Below are 21,646 nucleotides of genomic sequence, written 5' to 3' on the forward strand. Positions count from 1 at the left end.
TGATTATGCCAAGTGCCGCCAGTTGATTTCCGCACCAGAAGCAGCCACAGTCGCAGTCGCAGTCGCAGTCGCAGCCGCAGTTGATATCTACAATGGAAACAAACACACGTAAATTCATCCATTCACACACACACACACAGACACACACCATGTCTATGGTTAAATGGGGTTGAGAAAAGAAGCATTTAATTGATAAAAGTATGAAATTGTTTGGTATTTGGGTTACTGTGTCCAGCTACTTGAAGATTGAATTCAATCCATTTCATGAATTGAGTGCAATGCCGATAATTATTGGTATTGGTCAAGTGCTTTACCAGCGTTACACAACACTGAACACACACACACACACACACACATCTCAATATTTGCATAATAAATTGTTGTGATTTATGCTCAGATGTAAATCAAGACCACAAATTGGTCATTGAGCATTAACTGAGAATTGCTCTTCTTCGGTTTAACGAGTCACATTTGGTTCGTGACTCGTGAGACCATCCAATTTTATAGTCCAACCTCGGTCGTTGCCTTCTTAATGGAGATTGTCTCCAACTGCCTCCAACTTGCCTTTGACAGTCTTTTCATTTTTTATTGGCCACCCTGCATACCAAGTGGCCAAGAGTTATTGGGAAATTTGCAGCTGGGACGTGGCACAATGCGATTTCATTTGATCAGGATCAACGATATATATATATATATGTATATTTATATATATGTATATAGAACGTACTTGTCTATAAATCTATCCAATGAATGTTTATTACTTCTTGCCGAGCTTGGAATTTGAAGGACATGTTTTGGACTGCGTTTCTTGTCGACTGCCTTGTGAGACTTGTTCAATTCGATATCTTGCGATCTGTTTGTAACAACACACAATCCACAGTTTTGTTCAATCTATCAAGATATGCGCCTAGTTATGTTGCTGATGTTGTTGTTGCTGCTGCTGTTGTTGCTGCTGCTGTTGTTGCTGCTGCTGTTGTTGCTGCTGTTGTTGCTGTTGTTGGTGCTGGGGCACGCCTTTGCCTACCGTCTGACACATATGGGTCAGTGTGGCTAGCCTTATGACAATTGTCAGTTAACAGCAGCCCCCACCTTAACCTCCCCTGCCGTCCCACGTATTCTGAGCCTGAAATGTTGATTTAGTTATGGCCAAAGGCAAATCCAAATGAATCAAATTCATTAGTGCCAATTTATTGTTTGCCATTATGGCCAACAGATCAAATATCTTTTTTGCATCTGTGGCCAAAAATCGACCAGGTATCTAAACTGCAAGTGTGTGTCCAGTCCAGCCCAATCCAGTCCAGTGTGTGTGTGTGTGTGTGTGTATGTGTGTGTGTACCTGTGGCCAACTGGCAACTGCAGCTGAGCTCCATTAGAGGCACGGGGGCAGGCGCTGACCGGGCCGTGTCTAATCCGATTTTGACTTTATTAACGGTGCAATTTGTATCACACTGCAACAGTAACAACAACAACAGCAGCAGCACCAGCCCCCTTGTTGGATATGTTTGAGAGTTCAGGCAAATGCAGCAGACGCTTAGATGATCTGTAAAAAAAGGGATATTGGCTGAATTGTTCATGTCTTTGCATATATAATACAATTAAACTGCTCGGAAGCTTACTTGTTTATATGACATATAGATATATCCTATATACCCCATATATCCTTGATCATATATGTGTCCACATGCAGTGTGCACTTGCCATGCCACATTCAATTCAATTTACTGCTTCTTTTGCTAAGTTGTCTTCCGGTCCATATCTGTATTAAGCGAAAAGCAATTATTTTAAGCTTTTGTATATTGAAATTAGACAGAATTTAGAACTTACTCCTATATTTATATATGTATATAGACAGTCGAAACCACAATTGATTCGTACGGCAATCATTCTTGTGATTTAATTACCTTTAATATCATAAAAGATGTCAAATTTATATCTTCTCGAAAATACGCAATAAAATATTTAGTTTCTTTTTGTGTCCATAATCCTTCCATGCACATTACAATTTTTTTTTTACATCTATTGCAGTTTTCTCTTTTTTGTTGTTTTTGTTTTGATTATTTATTGCTGTCAATGCAAGAGCAACAGCAACAATAGCAGCAGCAGCATGTTGCCTCGCAAATTGTATGCTAATCGCTGGAGACCCACAGACCCAGAGACCAACGAAGCCAACCAACCAACAGCAGCAGCAGCAGCAGCAGCAGCAGCAGCAGCCGCAGCCGCAGCAGCGGGCGGCCAACTCGATTGGCCAGTTGTGTTTTGGCCAGCTGCCTGGCTGCCTGCCTGGCTGACTGCCTGCCTGTTGGTGGCCAGATCTGCTTGGACCAGGTATTTTATGATTGTTTTGGCCGTTGTCTGATTTATGGAGTGTTGCTGACTAATTTGAACTCGAGCGTGTTAAAGTTCTTGTAAGTGGCCGCCACCGTTTTGTGAGACGGCCGCCATTTGGTAAGAGAATTCAAAAATTCACTTCTTCCAATTTTGGCTATTGTTATTGCTGTGCTGTCATTGAGACAGCTCGTTTTACGTGGCATGTGGCATGTGCCGCAGCCTCGATCAAGATCGTTCCGCCAGTTGTCAACTTCAGATGAATACATCTACACATCTACATATCTATATATATACATATATTTATATATAGTCTTAATACCCCAGAGAAATGTCTTCATTAACGGTCATCTGTCTCAGCAGGGATTGCGCTCTATATTTGTCGCAAGTCCAAAATAGAAACAACAAGATGCGTTTTGGGCATGCGGCAGGAGGAGGGAAAGGTTAAAGAGCGTTTCTACCACACCACCCCCACCAGGCCCGTCGGTTGCAGTTGCTGTTGTTATTGTTCATGCGTCACGTTGCAGTTGTCGTGCAGTCTCAATGGCGACAATCATGTGGCCGCCACAAAAGGAAGTCCAAAATCGTTGAGTCGCCTACGAAATGCGACTATTGTTTTTGCTGTTGTTGCTGCTGCTGCTGGTGCTGCTGCAACTGCTGCTGATGATTCATTTTGTTGGCCAATTAAATGGCGACAACGACAACGACGACGTCCAAGTGCAAGCCAAGTTTTGTGGCTATTATGTGACAATTATGCTTCTTTAGCCATATTTGTGAAAATCGTTTTGCACCATTCGCGGCGGCTTTTTTTTGTTATACCCTGAATCCAATTCAAAACGAATAAAATGGGTATAATCAGAGAGTGGCGCAGCTAGCGCAAAATAAGTTGTCGTTTGATCAATTTGATTACATTTAATCGATAACTCGTCTAGTTTCGCAAATATCAATACAAATCGATTTGTATGCAATTTCGGAGATTTCTTTTCGTTTTCTGCATAAGAATATGCGCTGTCTTCGAACAATACATATTGAACAGGGTATCTCGTTGTCGCGCATTCTTAAATGGTTTTTTTTTGTTTTGTATTTGTTCTGTTTAACGATGCCGCGACAAATTGCACTCAACAGGGAGGGGGTCACACTGCCAAAATCAAATCTGCCAGTGTGTGTGTGTGTGCGGGCGTGCGTGAGTGCGTACATGTTGCTGCCGGCAAATTGAGCTAGACAGGGTCACACTTGAAATGTACGGACAGTGTGTGCACACACTTAGCAGCTTTCACTAACAATATACATATACAGTGTCTCGCAGTTCAACTGGAACAGCGCCTAGCAAAAAAGTTAATTGCCTGCCATAAACAAATTATTCAATATTTTTCAAAAATTCCAAAGAAATATGGCAGGTACATATATTGACTACCTAAATGACTATATGACCCCCATAAACTGGGGTTTTCCCACCGGCTAGGTCGGGTTATGTAAAAAAGTACCTTAATTTGTGGTCACATATTATGTGGAACAATGGCGTTATGGACACCTGGGTGCCATAAAACCCTGATTTTTTACGTCAGGTTGATTATTTTTGGTATAAATAGACCAATCCTTCGTAGTCAGATTAGTTATATCCTGCATCTCGAGTGCAACCAGCCAACAAGGACTATGGGCAAACGGACTACCATTGAACAACGGAAACTGATCCTGGAACACTTCAGGATTGGATATTCATATCGCCAAATAGCTAAAATGGTAAATCTGAGTACCACAACTGTATTCAATATCATTCGGCGCTTCGTCGACGAAAATCGGATAGAGGACAAGGGCAGAAAGGCACCAAACAAGATTTTCACCGAACAGGAGGAGCGGAGGATCATCAGGAAAATAAGGGAAAATGCCAAGCTATCGGCTCCAAAACTGACTCCACAGATGGAGGACAAAATGGGGCAAAAGTGCAGTGTGGAATCTGTGCGCCGGGTTCTGCGCAACCATGACTTTAATGCCCGAGTACCACGGAATAAGCCCTTTATAAGCGCAAAAAATAAAGGGACTAGGATGGCATTCGTGAAAACCCACTTGGACAAGGTTTTGGAGTTCTGGAACACATTCATATTTGAAGATGAGCCCAAATTAAACATTTTTGGCTCAGACGGACAAAATTATGTGTGGCGACAGTCCAATACTGAGCTGAGTCCCAAAATCCTAAAGGCAACAGTCAAGCACGACGGAGGAAGTGTTATGGTATGGGCATCTATCTCGGAAGCCGGCGTCGGAAATTTTGTGTTTTTTGAAACAACAATGGACAAGAGTGTGTATTTCAATATATTAAAGGAAAATTTACTCCAAAGTGCCAAGAAGCTAGGAATCCGACGTACTTTCCAGATCTACCACGACAACGACCAGGACAAAAGCCAAGCATAAGTCCGGATTAGTACAGTCCTGGCATATCTGGAACTGCCCCCACATGATAATTCGACAGGCCCAGTCTCCAGACTTAAATGTTATTTAAAATTTGTGGGCTCTGCTCGAAAATAACATCCGGAATCACAGATCCGATCTCAAGAATGCTCTGCTGGATGAGTGGAGCAAACTCAGTCCAGAAACCACCCGGAAGCTGGTATCTTCCATGAATAATAGGTTAAGGGAGGTTTGTAAGGCTAAGGGGTATCATACTAAGCATTAAGATCCTTATTTAAGTTTTTATACGCCTAATAAGTTACTTTTCTAAGACTGTTCCAATAAAACTTTGACATGTATTTTGGATAAGTTTTAAGTTTTGACTAATTTTAGTTAATTATTTAATATTTTAATAAAAACTGAAGCTTCCTTTTCAAACGTGATATAACATAAAACAAATTGGCATTTAAACATTTTGCGTTTATTGTTTGGTTTAAAAGTTATAGCACTTTAAATATTTTGCTAGGCGCTGTTCCAGTTGAACTGCGAGACACTGTATGTATATATATACATATATATAAGTATGCATTACGCTAGTGTGGAGTGTGCACAGTTTTTGCCTTTGAAATTCCGCAAATAGCCTTTGCAATCGCATTCGAATTCGGATTCGCACTCGCACATAGCCCGACTTCAAAGCAAGGCCGGCACAATTCCCACACATTTTGGATGCGTTGATGGACTGCCGCCGATTTCATGTCTCGCTTTTTTGACTTGGACTGTGACAAAGACGTATATGTATATATATATGTACACACATAGTTGGACGATGTCACCGGCAACGTTGACAACATTGAGCGAAGCGATTCCAATAACAGTAATAATAAACAACAGTTTTGCATTCGCATAAATATTGTGAATTGAGAAGCCAAATATGAAAAGCGCGCACTGTTTAATCTGAGCATCAGCACATGTCTATCAGTGTGTGTCTGCGTGTCTGTGTCGTGTGTGTATGTATGTGTGCGCGCGCGTGTGTGTGTGTGTTTGTGTGGGTTGCAATTGTCGTGTCAACGTTTAAAAAGAGTTCGCGTCACGTTTGTTTAATAAAATTAATATTTACATATGCTCGTATTTACTTGGCAAGCAGAAAAATGCTTTTGCTTCGTTGTTGTTGTTGTTGTTTTTGGTTTTTCTGTGCCCAAAACTGGACAAAAAGCCAAATGGTAGACATGGCCTGGCAATTTGCACGATTCCCCGCCAAAGATTGCCAGATCTCACGCACACACACACACACACATATATATATATATATACATACATATTTACATATACTTATTTTCTTTGTAGTCGAGTTCCGCTTGAGTCAGTGTTTTTGGCTATTTTTGGGCAGCGTTTTGTCATGTTCCTGCCTAATTCGCAGCTTATAAGTATTATTATTAAATTAGTAACTAAGCAAGAAATACAATTAAATAATTATTTTATAAACAATACAATTGATTATTTATGAGTTTTATTCTACTACTATTATTATGATTATTTTGTGATTTGTATTTATAAAAAAGAGAAAATTCAAAAGAAATCAATTTATTGGTCTCAGTTGTCGAATAGAAATTCAAATCTACAAAAATACATAAATCAAAAAATTAAATAATAAATCAAAGATTATCCAAATTAATGTTTTTGAATATTTACGAATGCTTTTCTTCTGATTACAAAATTAAAAATTAGCCTTAATTACGATCAGAGCCTAATGACATCAAATGACTTTGAATTTGGCAGCCAGTTTATTTGGCTGTTAAATATTTTGACAAAGTTCATTTGGCAAAGATCATCGTTTATGCTTTTATGCCAAACTCGTATGAACTTTGCCATTGAAAAAAAAAAAACAAAAAGAAAATAAAACAAATGATTCTTTGACGAAAAGAAAAAAGCTAAAAACTATATTCGTACGGCAATCTTTCTTATATATATAGCTTTCTTTCCTTATAGCCAGCTTTTTTTTACTCTGTAGTCTCATCCGTTTTAAGCCATTCGGTTTCGTTCCCAAGGCGCACATTCTTGTGTATTTTTGTTGCCGTTGTTGTTGTTGTTGTTGTTCTTTTTAGGCAATTGCGACAAGCAACATTTGTAACTGTCTCGCGGCGGACGAAGTCGTTTCAGTGGCGCTCTCACTGCGCGGCCCAAACTCTGTCTATCTAATTTGGGCCGAGTCTAAATTCAAGTTTATAACTAAATATGCGCTTAGCAGGTCTAAAACTGTGGCGTGGGGCGAGCGGTGAGCGGGGAGGTTGGCGAGGGGTGCGTGGCGAGGCGGGGTGTGGTGTGGTGTGTGTAGGGTGTTGCTCTGGAACCCAACACGGGGCGATTGGCCTCGATTGCGTTTTTCGTTTTGCGTTTGCCACATTTTTAACAACTTCACCCACATTCAAAATTCGTTTTGGCTTTGGCGTTTTTGGAAAATAGCAGCTAACAGCGACGAAACCAGTTCAGTTTGCTTTAGTTTTTGGCAACGGCTTTGTCTTGTTAGCTATTGTATACGTGGTTGTTGTCGTTGTCGTTGTTGTCTTAATGAGCATTCAGCATGCCACACAATTCATATATATGCACAACATTGAAATAGAATAAAGTTCCTTGATCTGTGAGATCTTTGCGATTACGCTCACCTGACCACATCTACCACCGACCTGCCACTCGCCGCCACAATCTATAAAACACACGCAAACAAAAAAAAAGAACAAAACCATTCCTTTCACTAGCCAAAACAACTACACAATACAAATAAAAATAAAAGCAAAAGAATTTGCTTGATGTGTGACAAATTTGAGCTTGTGTTCGTTTTTTTGCCTCTCAGCTAAAGTTCCCACAGTTTTCACAGAGTGCAGCTTTGGGTATCCATATAACCCCCAACTGCAGTTCTTCAGCAATGCCCAAACACCCACATAGATAATCACATACTGAGTGATCATTGTTGCAATCAGTCGATCAGTGATCTCATCTCATCGATCTTTTGTCCATGGTCGTTTCCCACACCTGAGCGAGCGAGTGAACCAGCTAGACACAAAGAGAGAGAGAGAGAGAGAGAGAGGGGGCAACAAACTTTTGGCAAACAAAAACGTCTTCTATGGCATTATGGAAATACCGTTAGCAAAAAAAAAACAACAACAACAACAACAAAAAACGAAGCCCAATCAAATTCATAAGTTTACCTACAGCCAAGATCCAAGATCAAAGGGGTCCCCCGAAGCAGGTGACCAACAGATCTTAAACAGCAACAGCAACTGTTGCTGCTGTTGTTACTGTTGCTGTTGCAGTAATCATTTGGCAGCGATCTATCATTGCCAACTGGCCAAAAACAGAAACAGAGAAAGAGATTGAGAGAGAGAGAGAGAGAGAGACATGTACATATGCTTGACTTGGCTAGTTAGCTAGGAAGTTGTCCATGAGAACCTTGAACCCCAAAACAGACAACAATTGATGTCAATGTTGTTGTTGTTGCTTTACTGTTGACGGCAACGTCGACACGGCCTTTGAAATATGATTTTTGAATGGAACAGCGTGGACAGTTTTTATATTTATTTTTATATTTATTTTTTTTTTGAGAGATATTGTGATTTTGATTGAGTTGAAAACTTGAAAAGTCGAATTTGAAGCCGTCGTGCTTTGTTGGCCATGCTTGGTGTTAGTGTTATGGCCAATCCGGCTAGCTGACAATTGGTGGCAAGTCCACAACTTCACTCCATTAGACTCAAACTCTTTAAGCTACAGCAGCACCCCCCACACCACACACTCCCCCCTCTATCCAACCAGCAGACTAAGCATCGCAAGTCAGCCAACACAATGCGAATTTTTTGTTGTCCGCTTTTTTTTCTTCACTTATATTTTTTTCCTATACGTAAAACAGTTGACGGCAAATCCGTTTAGGCGTCGGCCAAGTCAGCTTGCCCACACACACACACATGTGTGTGTGTTGGGTATGTGAACACATTGGTAATTGCAGGCAGCGTTGAAATCAGCAATTGTACATTATAAATATTATGCTCCCCGTTAGCTTTCTGTATACCCTCGTCCAGGTCCAGCGGGTATTTCAACTTGAGCACAAAGCATAACCAACTCACTGCAAAAATCAAATACCAACTAGGATTGGTGTTAAGCTTTCAATAGTTATCTGCATTGAGTCACTAATCGATTACAGTGGAGTTTTCTTGAAAATGTGCTTGAAACGATCCAAATCGCCAAACTCATCAATTAACAACATATAAATATCATTTATATGTTTGTCCAAAAGTAGAGTTATATATGCGTATAGAGATTGTTAGGGTATTAAATCGTATTCTGGTTTTTGTATTTTTTCTTGTTGCGTTTTTTTTTTGTTGCTATTTTGATTTTGCAATGTCATTTTGAATTTAATATTTTATTTTTTGGCAGCTCGTTTTAATTTTGTTTGATTTAATTTGGCATTTTTACAGTGGACGCTTTGCGGAAGCAAAAAATTGTTACGGCCATTACGGTTATACACACCTTTACCCACAGAAATAGACACATAGAAACACACACACACACACACACACAGACATGCATATGTGTGTGTGTAATGCGACAGAGGCTTTTTGCAATTGCCTTTTACCTAATGTTATTAACGCAATATTGACACACATCTGGGCAGAAAGGCAGAAAGCAACCGATATAATAAAGAAAAGACAAATCTAAGCTAATTGTGTGTGTGTGTGTGTGTATGTGTGTGTGCCACAAGTTGCAAGACGCCCCTGTTAGGGGACTTATATGTGGCAACATCTTCAGCGCTTCCTGAATGGCTTTCGTTCTCTTTTTGTCTTTTGGTTTCTAACTGCACATCAGCCACATGTCACGTACTTGCGCTTTGTTGCATGCAACTCAGTTGCAGCAGCGTCGACTAGCGTTATGAGTTGGCCCACTTCTGGCCTCTGCCAGTGTGTTGGCAAATTCGCGTTAATTGCTTCGACACCCGACATCTGACACCTGCCACAACTGACACCTAATGCTTCATGACCCATGGCGAATGAAAATGCAGAGCAGAAATTAAATGAAAACTAAGCCAATGAAAAACTGATAGCAATTAAAATACCTAATCAATTAAACGTTTACGCAGAATACTTGTTAACTGTTAATAAATCAGTTTATAATATTTGTCTGAACAATTTGTGACTAGATCAGATGAGATGAGTTAAGATGAGTTGAACATTTTTCGAATTGAATTTCTCAATTGCGCTTGGACTGCGGATTGAGCTTGAAGCGTAGCTCTTCGGGGTTGAGCGGTTCATCCGGATGTTCGGGCTTTTGCATGGTAATCTTCTTCTCCTGGGCTAGCTGCAGGAAAGCCAGAAAATTGCGGCCAACATGCGTTGGGGGTTGGTTGCTCATGACATCTGCAAAAGTTGCCTCGTCGCCGCGCTCTTCGCCGACGCGGATGACCTTCTCCTTGAGCGGACCGAGATGCTTGGCCGGCTCCTTATCGACGCGCATCGGATTCTTGTGCATCTGATTCAGCTGCAAGTGCAGCTGCTCCTCCCAGCGACGATTAAACTGCTCCTCGTCCATCAAGCCATCGTCGACAGTTGACTCTTGCCCCGAAGGGGCTGCAGCAGCCTCGCCCGATGCTTGATTGGCCTGTTCAGCGATCGAGTTAGTCTTTTCCGGATTCATATTGCAAATAATCTGAGATCTAAAAACAATATTAATATTCGGAAATTGAGAAATTCCTAAGCACTCCAAAAAAAAGCACGTCTGCTCGCTAGAAGAGAATTGGAAGGAAAGAACTTTTCGAAAGATGACAGCTCCTGTCGACTGTCGACTATCGATTGGATATGTAACTATCGATACTATAATGATTGCCAATTTGAGTTTGACTTTGAATTTGAGTTAATGGAACCAAATTACAAAATTCAAAAATATATGCACAAATGCATAGCGGAAGAAGGAAAAGAATGGCACTTATAGGATTTTCAAAAAATCAGATCAGAATCCATAAATAATCAGTTGCCACATATTTTTCTCAAATCTTCAATTGGGCATTGAGTTTCGATTAGTTCACCTCTGACAAGTGCATAGGCAGCACTGGCTGCACGTGCTTTTGTTTACGAAGATTACGAGGAAGTGGAAGAGGAGAAGGAAGAGGAAGAGCAAGGAGAATTCCCATTCCAGAGTCTGATATCACAATAAACGATTTTCATGCATTCGACTCTATGTCGACGCTTTCGAAAGTGAAAATCTGATGCAGCTTAGAAGAGGCAACAGCAACAACAACAACAACAACATCCATAAAAACAGCTAAATAAAGCCACAACGAGGCAAGAGTGGCCTTGTGGACTTGTGCCACGCACGCACACAGGGAGTATCGATTTGAATTAAAATTTGATTTCGGCTCTGTCCGAATCAGCCATGCGCTATGAAACTGAACATATGCAGACTTAAGTCGACTCCAGCAGATCCGTGGCAAATAAAACGGTTTGTTAACTTAAAAAAAAAAAAAAAAAAAAATCCCAAATCAGTTGCATAAAATGCGGGCTATAAATTTGATATTTGGTGCACTGGAATTCGCGTGCTGTGCACAAGGCCAAATGCCCGACCGTGGGCAGCGCAGCGAAGATGCCGAGACCCATTTAACGCCTCTGGCCAAATGCATCGTGGGCGTCTGTGGCATTGTCTCCAACTCCAACTCTGTCTCTGTCTCTGCGCTGGTGCACTTTCCAGCTTGACGTTCCGTTCAATGATAACAGCTGCAACTGAAGATACCAGACAAAGAGCAGATGAGGCAGAGGCCTCGAAGCGATGCGGTAGGCACACAACGACTCTCAAATACCCTAACAGAAAACAGATCACCAATAAGAGAGAGAGAGAGAGAGAAGACCTATTTATTCATATATATATATATATATATATATATATATATATATATATATATATATATGTGTGTGTGTGTGTGTGTGTATTAAAATACATATTCAAATTATGGTAATGCCACGCCCACTTGCAGCCGCAATCAGATGGCAGACGTCAGCTGCTCGCGATGATGCCCTTGTTTGGGGTTAGGGTACGAAACGCTTAAAACAATAAACACCAAATAAAGCATATTGAATGAATGCAGTTTGTGGAGGTATCCATAAAAAAGAAGTTATAACAAAAAAACACAGACATACATAAAATAATAATAATAATAATAAGCGACACGAGCGAGGCAACTATTGAAATTGTTCAAATATTCAATTATTACTAAAATGTGCATAAATGAATATGGGATGATGTAAATTGAAATGCAAATGCAAATGCATCACACGTCGACACGAGCTGTTGTTGTTGTTGTTGTTGTTGTTGGCGTCTTTTGGTTCCTTCAATTCGAATCGGATGGGATTGGATGCGATCGGTTCGAATCGGATTGGATCGCATTAATAAAACGACGCGCGCCAACGTTGATGACATAACTAAAGTGACTAAAGGCAAACGTCACAGTTGCAATTGTTAATCGATCGACATACACACATAATATATATACATATATACACATATATATATATATATAAATACATATTATTGTAGATTTGTTGTGGTATTAGAGGCAACAAGTGCAATTGGGTTTTACGATAAGATACAGCGTCTATCTTATTGCAGTCAGCTGCATGCCGGACTCAAAATGACACCATAAATCAAAGAAAACCGACCGATTGTTCCTGTGAAACCCATATGATATTGTAGTCCTATGCTGTAAACCTTTAACTGATGAGTTTGGTTGGGATAACGTGATAAACAAACAAGTTGTTCAGAAAGGAACCCATCTGTCGCCCGACTGATTAAAACTGATGAACAGACAGGATATGGTTTCAAGGATTCGGCAGGTGATATTGATATTGTTTGATTATTAAATTACAAATTTTTTAAAATATATATATTAAATTTCAATTTCAATTTGTGGCAAGGAAAACCCCCAATCAATGCAAGAAAAATAGATCTAAATGAAAGCCAGCTAAAGTAAATGATAGATATATAAATAGTAACAGCAAAGTCGGAAAAATCAAAGTTATCAAATCTATACAGGTTATGCATATACATACAATAAATTATATTTATTTATATGTATGCAATTTCATTTTGTTTGTTTGCAATCCACTAACAAATTGTTGTTGATTGCAGCATTATTATTATTATTATTAATCTATAATCTAATTTAATCTAATCTGCCAAGTATGGGAATTTCTTCGAGAGACTATAAACGCTTACATGGCAGGTGTTCGAACTAAAGATAAAGATGTGAATAACTGATACATCTATAATATCTGATTTGCTTCGACAAACAAATAATATAATTGATATTTTACATATTTAAAGGTTTATTTCGCAAAATGAAATGATTGATAGCATGTCGTAGATACATTGAAAAGATCTGTATAATTTCTGTATATATTTGAAATTATAAAGATGTATTAATAATTTATAAATTTATTTCGAAAATGAAATGTTTCGAAATGCATGGAATATGATTATGATTTATTGATTGCACCTAATTCGCAAATAGTCGATGCCCCCATCTAGCTGACAAATGCGTTAAGTATCTGTGTCAGAGGCCCGCCCATTCACCAACTGATCTGTGCCGGTTTTTTCTTCTCCTATTTTTTTGTTGATTTTTTTTTGCCCAAATGACTGATGAGCGACGAGTGTCTCGCTGTGAATGTGATTGCAAATTTCAATTGTATGTGCGTGTGTGTGTGTGTGTGTGTGTGTGTGTTCGGCCAGTGTCTCAATGGGTGTGAGTCTCTTTTTTTTTTTGTTTTTTTTTTTTTGTTTTTGGTGGCTGCGTGTCAATTAATTATGCATAACATTGCGGCGCCATCATTCGAATTATGCCTCGTCAGCGCAGCTCCTGTGCCCTGGCCTGGTTGTGTTCGTTTCGTTGGCTGCCCAGTTCAATCAGCCGAACCAACTGTCGAGTCTACCCTCCTTTTGGTGGACAGTGCAGTGCAGTGTGGATAGGGGTACAACGGGGCTAAGGGGTATGGTGGATAGGACACAGTGTTCAGCGTTCAGCGTTCAGCGTTCGGTGTCGCCGTCGCCGTCGCTGTCAGCCTAAAAATGCCGCGCTAAATTCTTGAGACGCTTAAAAATAAACTTTTTCTAGATTTTTGTCGCGCTTTTAAATAAGCCAAAATATTTTTGACTTTCACTTGCAACGCGTCGCATTGCGTTGCTGCTGCTGCTGCTGTTGTTGTCGCTTTTGTGTCTAATTTATTGTTGTTGTTGTTGCTGTTGTTGTTTATGCGCTCTTTCATTTGTTTTCAGCACGCAAATTATGTGCGGCAAGCGGCGGAGGACTATTTGGCCCGGCGACAGGCGCGCAACAAATCAATGACACGGTCGATGACTTCCGGATTGGCCGGACCGATACTCGCCCTGGGCAATGTGCATTACCTGCCCGCCGCCAAGAGCGGCACCTTCTTTGCCCGCGACAATGTCTCCAACTTTATAACCTGGTGCAGGTGAGCAATACTCAATCAATCAATCAATCAATCAACATCAGTCTGAGATCAATCGAAATTGGATTTCTCTGAAACATTTGAAGAAGAGTCACTAGAATAGATTGGGGATCGATGTAAGATCGATGAAGAAATCAACTCCAAAAAAAGGAATCAAATTTGCTTTTAGCTTGTCGTAGTCTATTTCGAAATTGCACCATTAATTTTGAAGATTTCCTCCTGCTACCCAGCACTAAGCATAATCAATTACTTGTTATTGATTGATCCAAAAGAAAGATCGACAGACAAAAAATGATGATTTTGATTGAATGGAATTCGCTGCATTGTTTAACAATGAGATAATCAAATTAAACACTGATCCTTAAATGTTGATCTGTGCATCTTTGATTGATTGACTTTGTGATTTGTGATTTGTCATCTTTGCAGAAAGAGCCTTAAGATCATCGAGTGCCTATTGTTCGAAACGGACGATCTGATCATGCGCAAGAATGAGAAGCATGTGATTCTCTGTCTGCTGGAGGTGGCCAGACGTGGCGCCAAATTCGGTAAGTGCAACACAGCCTAATCGATGATGATGCTGATGATGATCGTTGTCATTGCCTATCTGGATCTCATCCATACTGATCAATATGTATACAATCTATATATTTTGGGTAGGCATGCTAGCGCCGATGCTGGTGCAAATGGAGCGACAAATTGATCGCGAAATTGCTGCCGATAACAAAGCAAACGGTTGCAGCTGCGCCTGTGGCTGTGGCAATGGGTGCAACACCAACGGCTGTGGCACACAAACCGGCAACGGGTGCTCCGAAAGTGGCACCCAAACGGAGCCGCCAACCGTCGGTGCAGAGCGTGTCGCCGTCGAAACGGATCTGTACGACAGCGATACGGAGAACGAGGATGAGAACGATAAGGATCCGATGCTGATGTACGGGCCACAGCCACAGATCATTACCAATGATCTCAAGAGTCTCGATGAGATGGTAAGTGTTATGCCAAATACAAATACAAATACAAATACCAATGCCAATGCCAATGCCAATAGAGAACCCCAATTCATACTGAGTACTACTTCGTATCCCGAATCCCGACTACTTTTTATGTCACTTTTCTATACCTTTTCTGTGTTTGACTGTGTTTTCTCTTTTATTTAATTTTCTTCTACTTTTCTACTTTTTTTTTTGCTGCGAACCTCACGATTTTTTTTTTATTGTTGTCGCTGGTTGTTGTTGTTGTTGTTGTTTTCATAGCTACTTTTCTCATGTCCATTTTTAGCCATGGCTAAGTTTCCAGTTTCAAACTTGGGCAAAACAAATCAAAACCAAACAGCAACAACAATAACAAGCAGAAGATAGGAAAGAAACAACAAACAAAAAAAACACAAAACAAATGCAATTTATAATTGTTGCAGGCAACTTTAGCTTTAAAACTACTATGGGATTTACCTATCGGAAATATTGGATTATTCGCATTCTAGAATCGTGCTTGGTTGAGCTGTATTCTTACAGCATTCAGCATTACAGTTCTCAATCTCAATGTTTATCAATTTCTATAAGTTTTCCTTATGATTTTTGGTTCTCTCAAGTTTTTTATGGTATCAATAATTAGCCAATATCAATTCTATAATTTCCGTAAAGCATCAAACCGTTAAGTAAAATATATACATTGAATATTTAGTATTTTGTATTGCTGAATAACAATTCACTATAATTTTAAAAATATAATTTTTGACTTAATAATTAATTTTAATAATAATTTTTCTAATGGCAACTTTGTACATTTTTTGACATTATTTGAAAGCATTGTATCCAGAGCTCTTCAGCTATTTTGTTGTTATTTTTGTTGATCAATTATTGAATCATAAGAGTATATCATTATTATTATCGGCTAGATCTGACAAATCTATATATAAATTCTATTGATTAGTTAGAAGAATCAAATTTGAATGTCTTATAAAGTGTAAAGTATTTGATGACCCAAGCAAACAATACAAATAAATAACATGCATTTTAATTAATTAATTGAAATAATATTTGTAGTAATATTATACTGGAAATAACAGCAAATAAATAATATAAATAGATTAAATCGCAGTTGCTGCTGTGTTGCCGGGCATGCGAGATGACAAAGGTTTCCCAGTGTCTCAGTTCTCATTGATGCATTTCTTTATCAAACTAATGAACTCGACAAACACCTTTTATCTTTTGTTTAATATACAAAACGTATATTTTTGTTAATTTACGGTTATCGCTGCCAGATATGCAAAGTTTTTCAAATCGAATCAACGCACACAACTCACCTCCAACTCCAACTCCAACTCCAACTGCAACTTCAACTCCGTTGACACATAATGTATCCCAAATTAATTTGATAAGATGCTTAGGGTGTTCCCCATTCCATGTTCGACTGCCTCCCACTCCCTCCATCCCATCGCTACCGTTCCATTCCGTTCCGTTTCGGTTCGGTTGTTCGATTGTTCGCCCGATGGCGCCAAATGTGCCAACAACAATTACAACAATCGCAATTGTCGATGGTAATTGCAAGTGTGACTGCGAGCAAAGCGATTGCGCGACGACAGCAACATGCAGCAGCAGCAGCAGCAGCAGCAGCAGCGGCAACAACCGACAATGGACAACGCTTAAGGATTGAGGAGCAGGCAAACAGACAAACAGACAAACTGGCAGCCAGGCAAGCAAGCAGGCAGGCAGGCAGGCAGGCAGGCAGTCAGGCAAATCGGAAAACTAATGAAAAGCCATGCAAACATTTCCTCACGCCGCCAGCAACATTGACATCAATGATGACGATGACGACGATGGCACAAACAATGCACACCACTTCCCCAACCCAGGCTGCAACGCCAGCAGCCCACCCCATTTGGCTGGCCACACTTTCTCAGCAGATTGCTGGGATCGACAGCTGCTGCATAGATGGATAAATCGTTGCGCATTTATTGGACGCAACATGGACATGAACGTGGCACGGCGCATTGCATTTACTGTGGCAACGGCTACCACACAGCGCCACATGCTGCCAAAACATTGTCAGGCAACAACTTTAACAACAATAACAAAGTGGCCCGGCTGAGTGCCTGGTCTTGGCCTGGACTGGCGCGGACTGGCGTGGACTGGTCTGGTCTTCGCCTGGCCTGGCCTGGCTTGGCTCTTTGGCTGTGCGATCACTCAGTCAGCCAATCAATTTGTTTGTAGCTGCAGCAGCAGCAGCCAAATCAGCAAATAGCCTCAACAACTTGTCGAAAATCAAATGATGTGCCACCACGGCAGCAGCAGCAGCAGCATCAGCAGCAACTGTTGCAAGCATAGCTGCTGCAACTGCAACTCCAGCTTACAGCATGCTGCAAACCAGCCACGAATCATTTGTCGCTGCCGTTTGGCACGTCCGCATCGTCGTCAACATTGTTGTTGCTGTTGCTGTTGTTGTTGCTATTGCAGTTGTTGTTGCAGTTGCAGTTGCTGTTGCTGTTGTTGTTTGCAATTTATGGCCTGACCAGGATCACAGCGCCACAGTCACAGTCACAGTCAGAAGCAGAGGCAGAGGCAGAGTCACAACAACAGCCATTGCCAGCGCCAGCTAATCTTGCATGCGTCACAGTCACGCCGTTACCTTCCCTTGCCTTCCCTTGGCTTCCCCTGCCAAACTTCCCCCACTTCTCGATAGATTGGAAATCTGCGCGCCGCCTGCCAGATCATTTTGCTGGCTTATCGCCATGTTAGATTTATTGTGATGTCGTCTTGCCACACGGCTACGCCTCGCCTCGTCTCGCCTCCTCTGCTCGCCAGTTACTGCTCAGTCTCTCGTGTCACGAACACAATTTGGAAGATTTAAATTTCAAAAATGCATTCAAATTTAAAGAGTTCAACTTGGAAGAAAACAAATATGAGATAAGATGTGAATATATTTTGGAACCCAACTTTAGCTATAACTTGACAAATTATTTCCAAATTATGCAAAGCACACGTAACATGCTATAAGATTGATAAAATATTTAATATTTGAATAATTTAAGAAATTGTTAAATACATATATATATTTATATATAAGTATTTTCTCATGTATAGATAAGTAACCCATTTGAAAAGAGCTTCAATTGTTGATTAGTGCACCCATCTCTAGTATCGTGGCTCGATCCATGAGCCACGCATTGCAGCAGCAGCAGCAGCTGTGGCACAGTTCCCACTTAGTTGAAGACAACTCCTGCAACAGGCAACCAGGCAACTAACTAACGAAGTTCAAAGGTGCAAATGCGTTTTGTCTGTTTCGCCGCCTCAAAGCAGCAGCTCTTTTTGGCCAGCTTCACTTTGTGTTTGTATCCAAGTCGAAAGGCCTGTCAAAGGCAGCGGCACAGTAGCCAACTAGCCAAATAGCAAAGTAGCCGACTAGTAGTCAAGCCACTGCCTCTCCGACTCCCTACAGAGACAGACACAAACCCAAACCCAAACCCAAATCCAAATGAAACAAAACGAAGCGAGCCAGTTGCTCTGGGGCCTGATCTGTCGTCTGGTCTGTGACTGGGAGCTCTGTCTGTCTCTCTGTCTGTCTGTCTGTCTGTCTGACTGTTTGGCTATCTGACTGTTTGGCTGTTCCGCTCATTTGTTTGATCATTTGTTCGGACAATAGCAGCGCGTGAATTTATGCAGTGAATACAAAACAAAAAACAAGGCATTGCGACTTTTTGCCTTTCGGTGGGATCTCTCTTTAATCTTATGCAATGGCCTGGCCTGGCCTGGCCTGGTCTGGCCCGTGTTGGCCTGCCTCGGGGTCAGCCTGTTGGCCGCTGCTTATGTCCCTATCAAAGACATCCAACATTTGACACATGCAATTGTTTTGCTTGCTTGCTTGCTTGCAGGTCAGAGATTTGGTCGAGAAATGCACATGCCCCTCACAGTTTCCCATGGTGCGCGTGTCAGAGGGCAAATATCGCATTGGCGACACCAAAGTGCTCATCTTTGTGCGGGTAAGTTAACTCTGTCATCTCTTTGATTGACATCTAATTAATATAAAATCATTTTTGAAAAATACTAATAATATTTTGATAATATTTTGCAATTTTCGTTACTTATTTTCAATTTTCAATGTGACAGATTCTGCGTTCCCATGTCATGGTGCGTGTGGGCGGCGGCTGGGATACGCTCTCCCATTATCTGGACAAGCATGATCCTTGCCGCTGTCGTGCCCAGCATCGCAGCTCCATACAGGCGCGCCTCATGACCCGCAACACGACCAATTCCGGCAATGGCATTGAGCTGCACAAGGCGCATGTGATATACGAACGGTGAGTTGGAGCGGTGGGAAGCGGGGCGGGTTTGTTTGTTGTTAATCAGTAGCCAAACAGACAGATACAGATACAGTTGACGACCGACCATTATGGGCGGACAAATGCATTAAGTGCTTCTCAACCCCTTCCCCCAATTGCTAATTGCACGCATAAAGCCACTTAATGATGCATTTATCCCCACTCCCACTGCTCTCGCCCCCCCTTTGCTTAGACAATTAGTTGGATAGAGAAGAATCAGTGAATCGGGCACAGGCAGAATCGCTTGAGTGCTCCATTAGGGAGCGCCATTAGGCACTCAGACTAGATGCAGGAGTAAGTTGGTAGTCCAGATTGCGCTAAATGCACTCATTTATTCATGAATACACTCACAATTGATGTGGCAAACTAGCTTTGCTTCTCTCCTCTCCTTCTGTCTGTCTGCAATTAACTGCATCCTTAATACAACTGAGACATTTATTATTATTTATACACGTAATTTATACTTTTAACAAGTTGATATAAATGTAGACCGTATCAGATGATGATTTGGTGGCGCCCTTTAAATTATTTCTGTGTAGATTACAACGTTATCAAAATTATGGGCAAATACCTCTAATAAAATATAAATTATCGATTTAATTTCGGTTTGATTTTGTCTTTCTTTCTTTGTTCCCTTTTTGTTGAGTCAAATAAGTATTTTTAAAATCCAACAATTGATAATTGATTTGTGCGCGCATTGCTATAATCAATGTATTATGATAGAGCTATTTGTAGCATTTACAGCATTTCCGGTTAGTTGGAATTGTTATTGATAGTTTCAAGATAATATTTATAGTGTTCAGTAAAATAGTTAAACGTTACAAAACCATGTCGATTCAAGGGCATAGAATTATAAAAAAATATACTTATATCGTTGATACACTTAATTGAAATAGTTTTTGATCAGAATGGAAACGAGTGAAATCTGTAATTGGAAACTAAATTCAACATTTTTGTATAACCCAAATACCAAAACTGATAATATTTGTTCCGGCATCCTGTCGATCCTGTGACAGACTTATTGATAGGTAGAGACGAGAAGTTGTATTCGAAATTTGAAGAGACAGATCGACTCGGCTATTAATGCTGATCACGAATATATATAGCGTATGGGGTTGCAGATGCTTTTCCACAATGGGGTCGACCAAAGGGATTTCTTAGACGAGGTGTAAGCCTGCCAAGCAGGTCCATCCCAAAGACTCCCCCCTTTAACCGCAAAGTCATCTTAATCGATTCGTTTACAGCTCACCACCAGCAGCACGCCGCATTATGTCAGCTGGAAGTGGAAATGGAAGTGCAAGTGGATCGGGAGCCACATCGCCGGCCGCTGGCGGAGTGCAGACCACATCGAATGTTAAGCATCGCAGTCGCAGTCCGACGCCGCAGCGCAAGTATCTCAATCAGACAAATAATAATGCGTTGGCCAATGCCAATGCCAATGCCAATGCCAGCAGTTGCAACATGGACCTGGTGACGGGCTCACCCATGTTGAGCCGCCGCTCCATGTCGCCCAGCCAGCGGCGGCTGATCGATATGCGCAAGAAGCAGAGCTCCCTCGACACCTACCACAGAGATGGACCCAAATCCCTGCCGCTTGCCCCTGCTGCCGGCGACAGCTGCGAGGAGGCAACAACTGGCGCAACTGGCGCATCCGCAACGATTGCCAATGGCGCCCAGCAGCCGGAGCAGAGCAGCAAGTTCGAGAACATCAGCGACAATGGCAGCGAGATTAGCGACGAGGGCTACCGCAGCCTGGGCGTCATTCAGTCCAATGCACAGAAGCGCGAGTCCCTGCACAGTCAGGCCTCCATGGAGGACGCTGAAACCAATGGTAAGCAGTGACCCCAACCAATCCACCCCACCCTAAACATGATGAGAACAAAAACACTCAGTCCTACGGCTAATGCCGATCTATGAAAGCAATACTCATATTTCCACAGTATTTTCTTCTAAAAACTGGCAAAGTTTTCAAATGTATTTCGAAAATTTTCAAACTTAAGTTTTACATCAATTATAAATATACTTTTCTAATTTTTAACATTCGTTCGGTTTTTAAAGTTAGTTTATCAATTCAATGGAGTCAAACAGATAAAAACAAAAATTATGAAAATTATTTGTAAAATTTGATGTT

The 21,646-nt window shown here is 41.0% G+C and overlaps 1 protein-coding gene across 1 annotated transcript in view; it reads left to right on the forward strand.

Moving 5' to 3' along the window:
• Nucleotides 1-21,646, forward strand: part of LOC6566122 (GAS2-like protein pickled eggs) — a 68,402-nt gene that overhangs the window by 44,695 nt on the left and 2,061 nt on the right. Inside the window, exons 5-10 of the mRNA XM_001992330.2 lie at nucleotides 14,011-14,207; nucleotides 14,631-14,749; nucleotides 14,862-15,187; nucleotides 19,069-19,176; nucleotides 19,304-19,494; nucleotides 20,760-21,346. Of these exons, the coding sequence (XP_001992366.1) occupies nucleotides 14,011-14,207; nucleotides 14,631-14,749; nucleotides 14,862-15,187; nucleotides 19,069-19,176; nucleotides 19,304-19,494; nucleotides 20,760-21,346 (1,528 nt within the window). The remainder of the gene's footprint in view (nucleotides 1-14,010; nucleotides 14,208-14,630; nucleotides 14,750-14,861; nucleotides 15,188-19,068; nucleotides 19,177-19,303; nucleotides 19,495-20,759; nucleotides 21,347-21,646) is intronic.

Source organism: Drosophila grimshawi, unplaced genomic scaffold (genome assembly GCF_018153295.1).
Source record: "Drosophila grimshawi isolate 15287-2541.00 unplaced genomic scaffold, ASM1815329v1 contig_848, whole genome shotgun sequence".
Lineage (NCBI taxonomy): Eukaryota > Metazoa > Arthropoda > Insecta > Diptera > Drosophilidae > Drosophila > Drosophila grimshawi.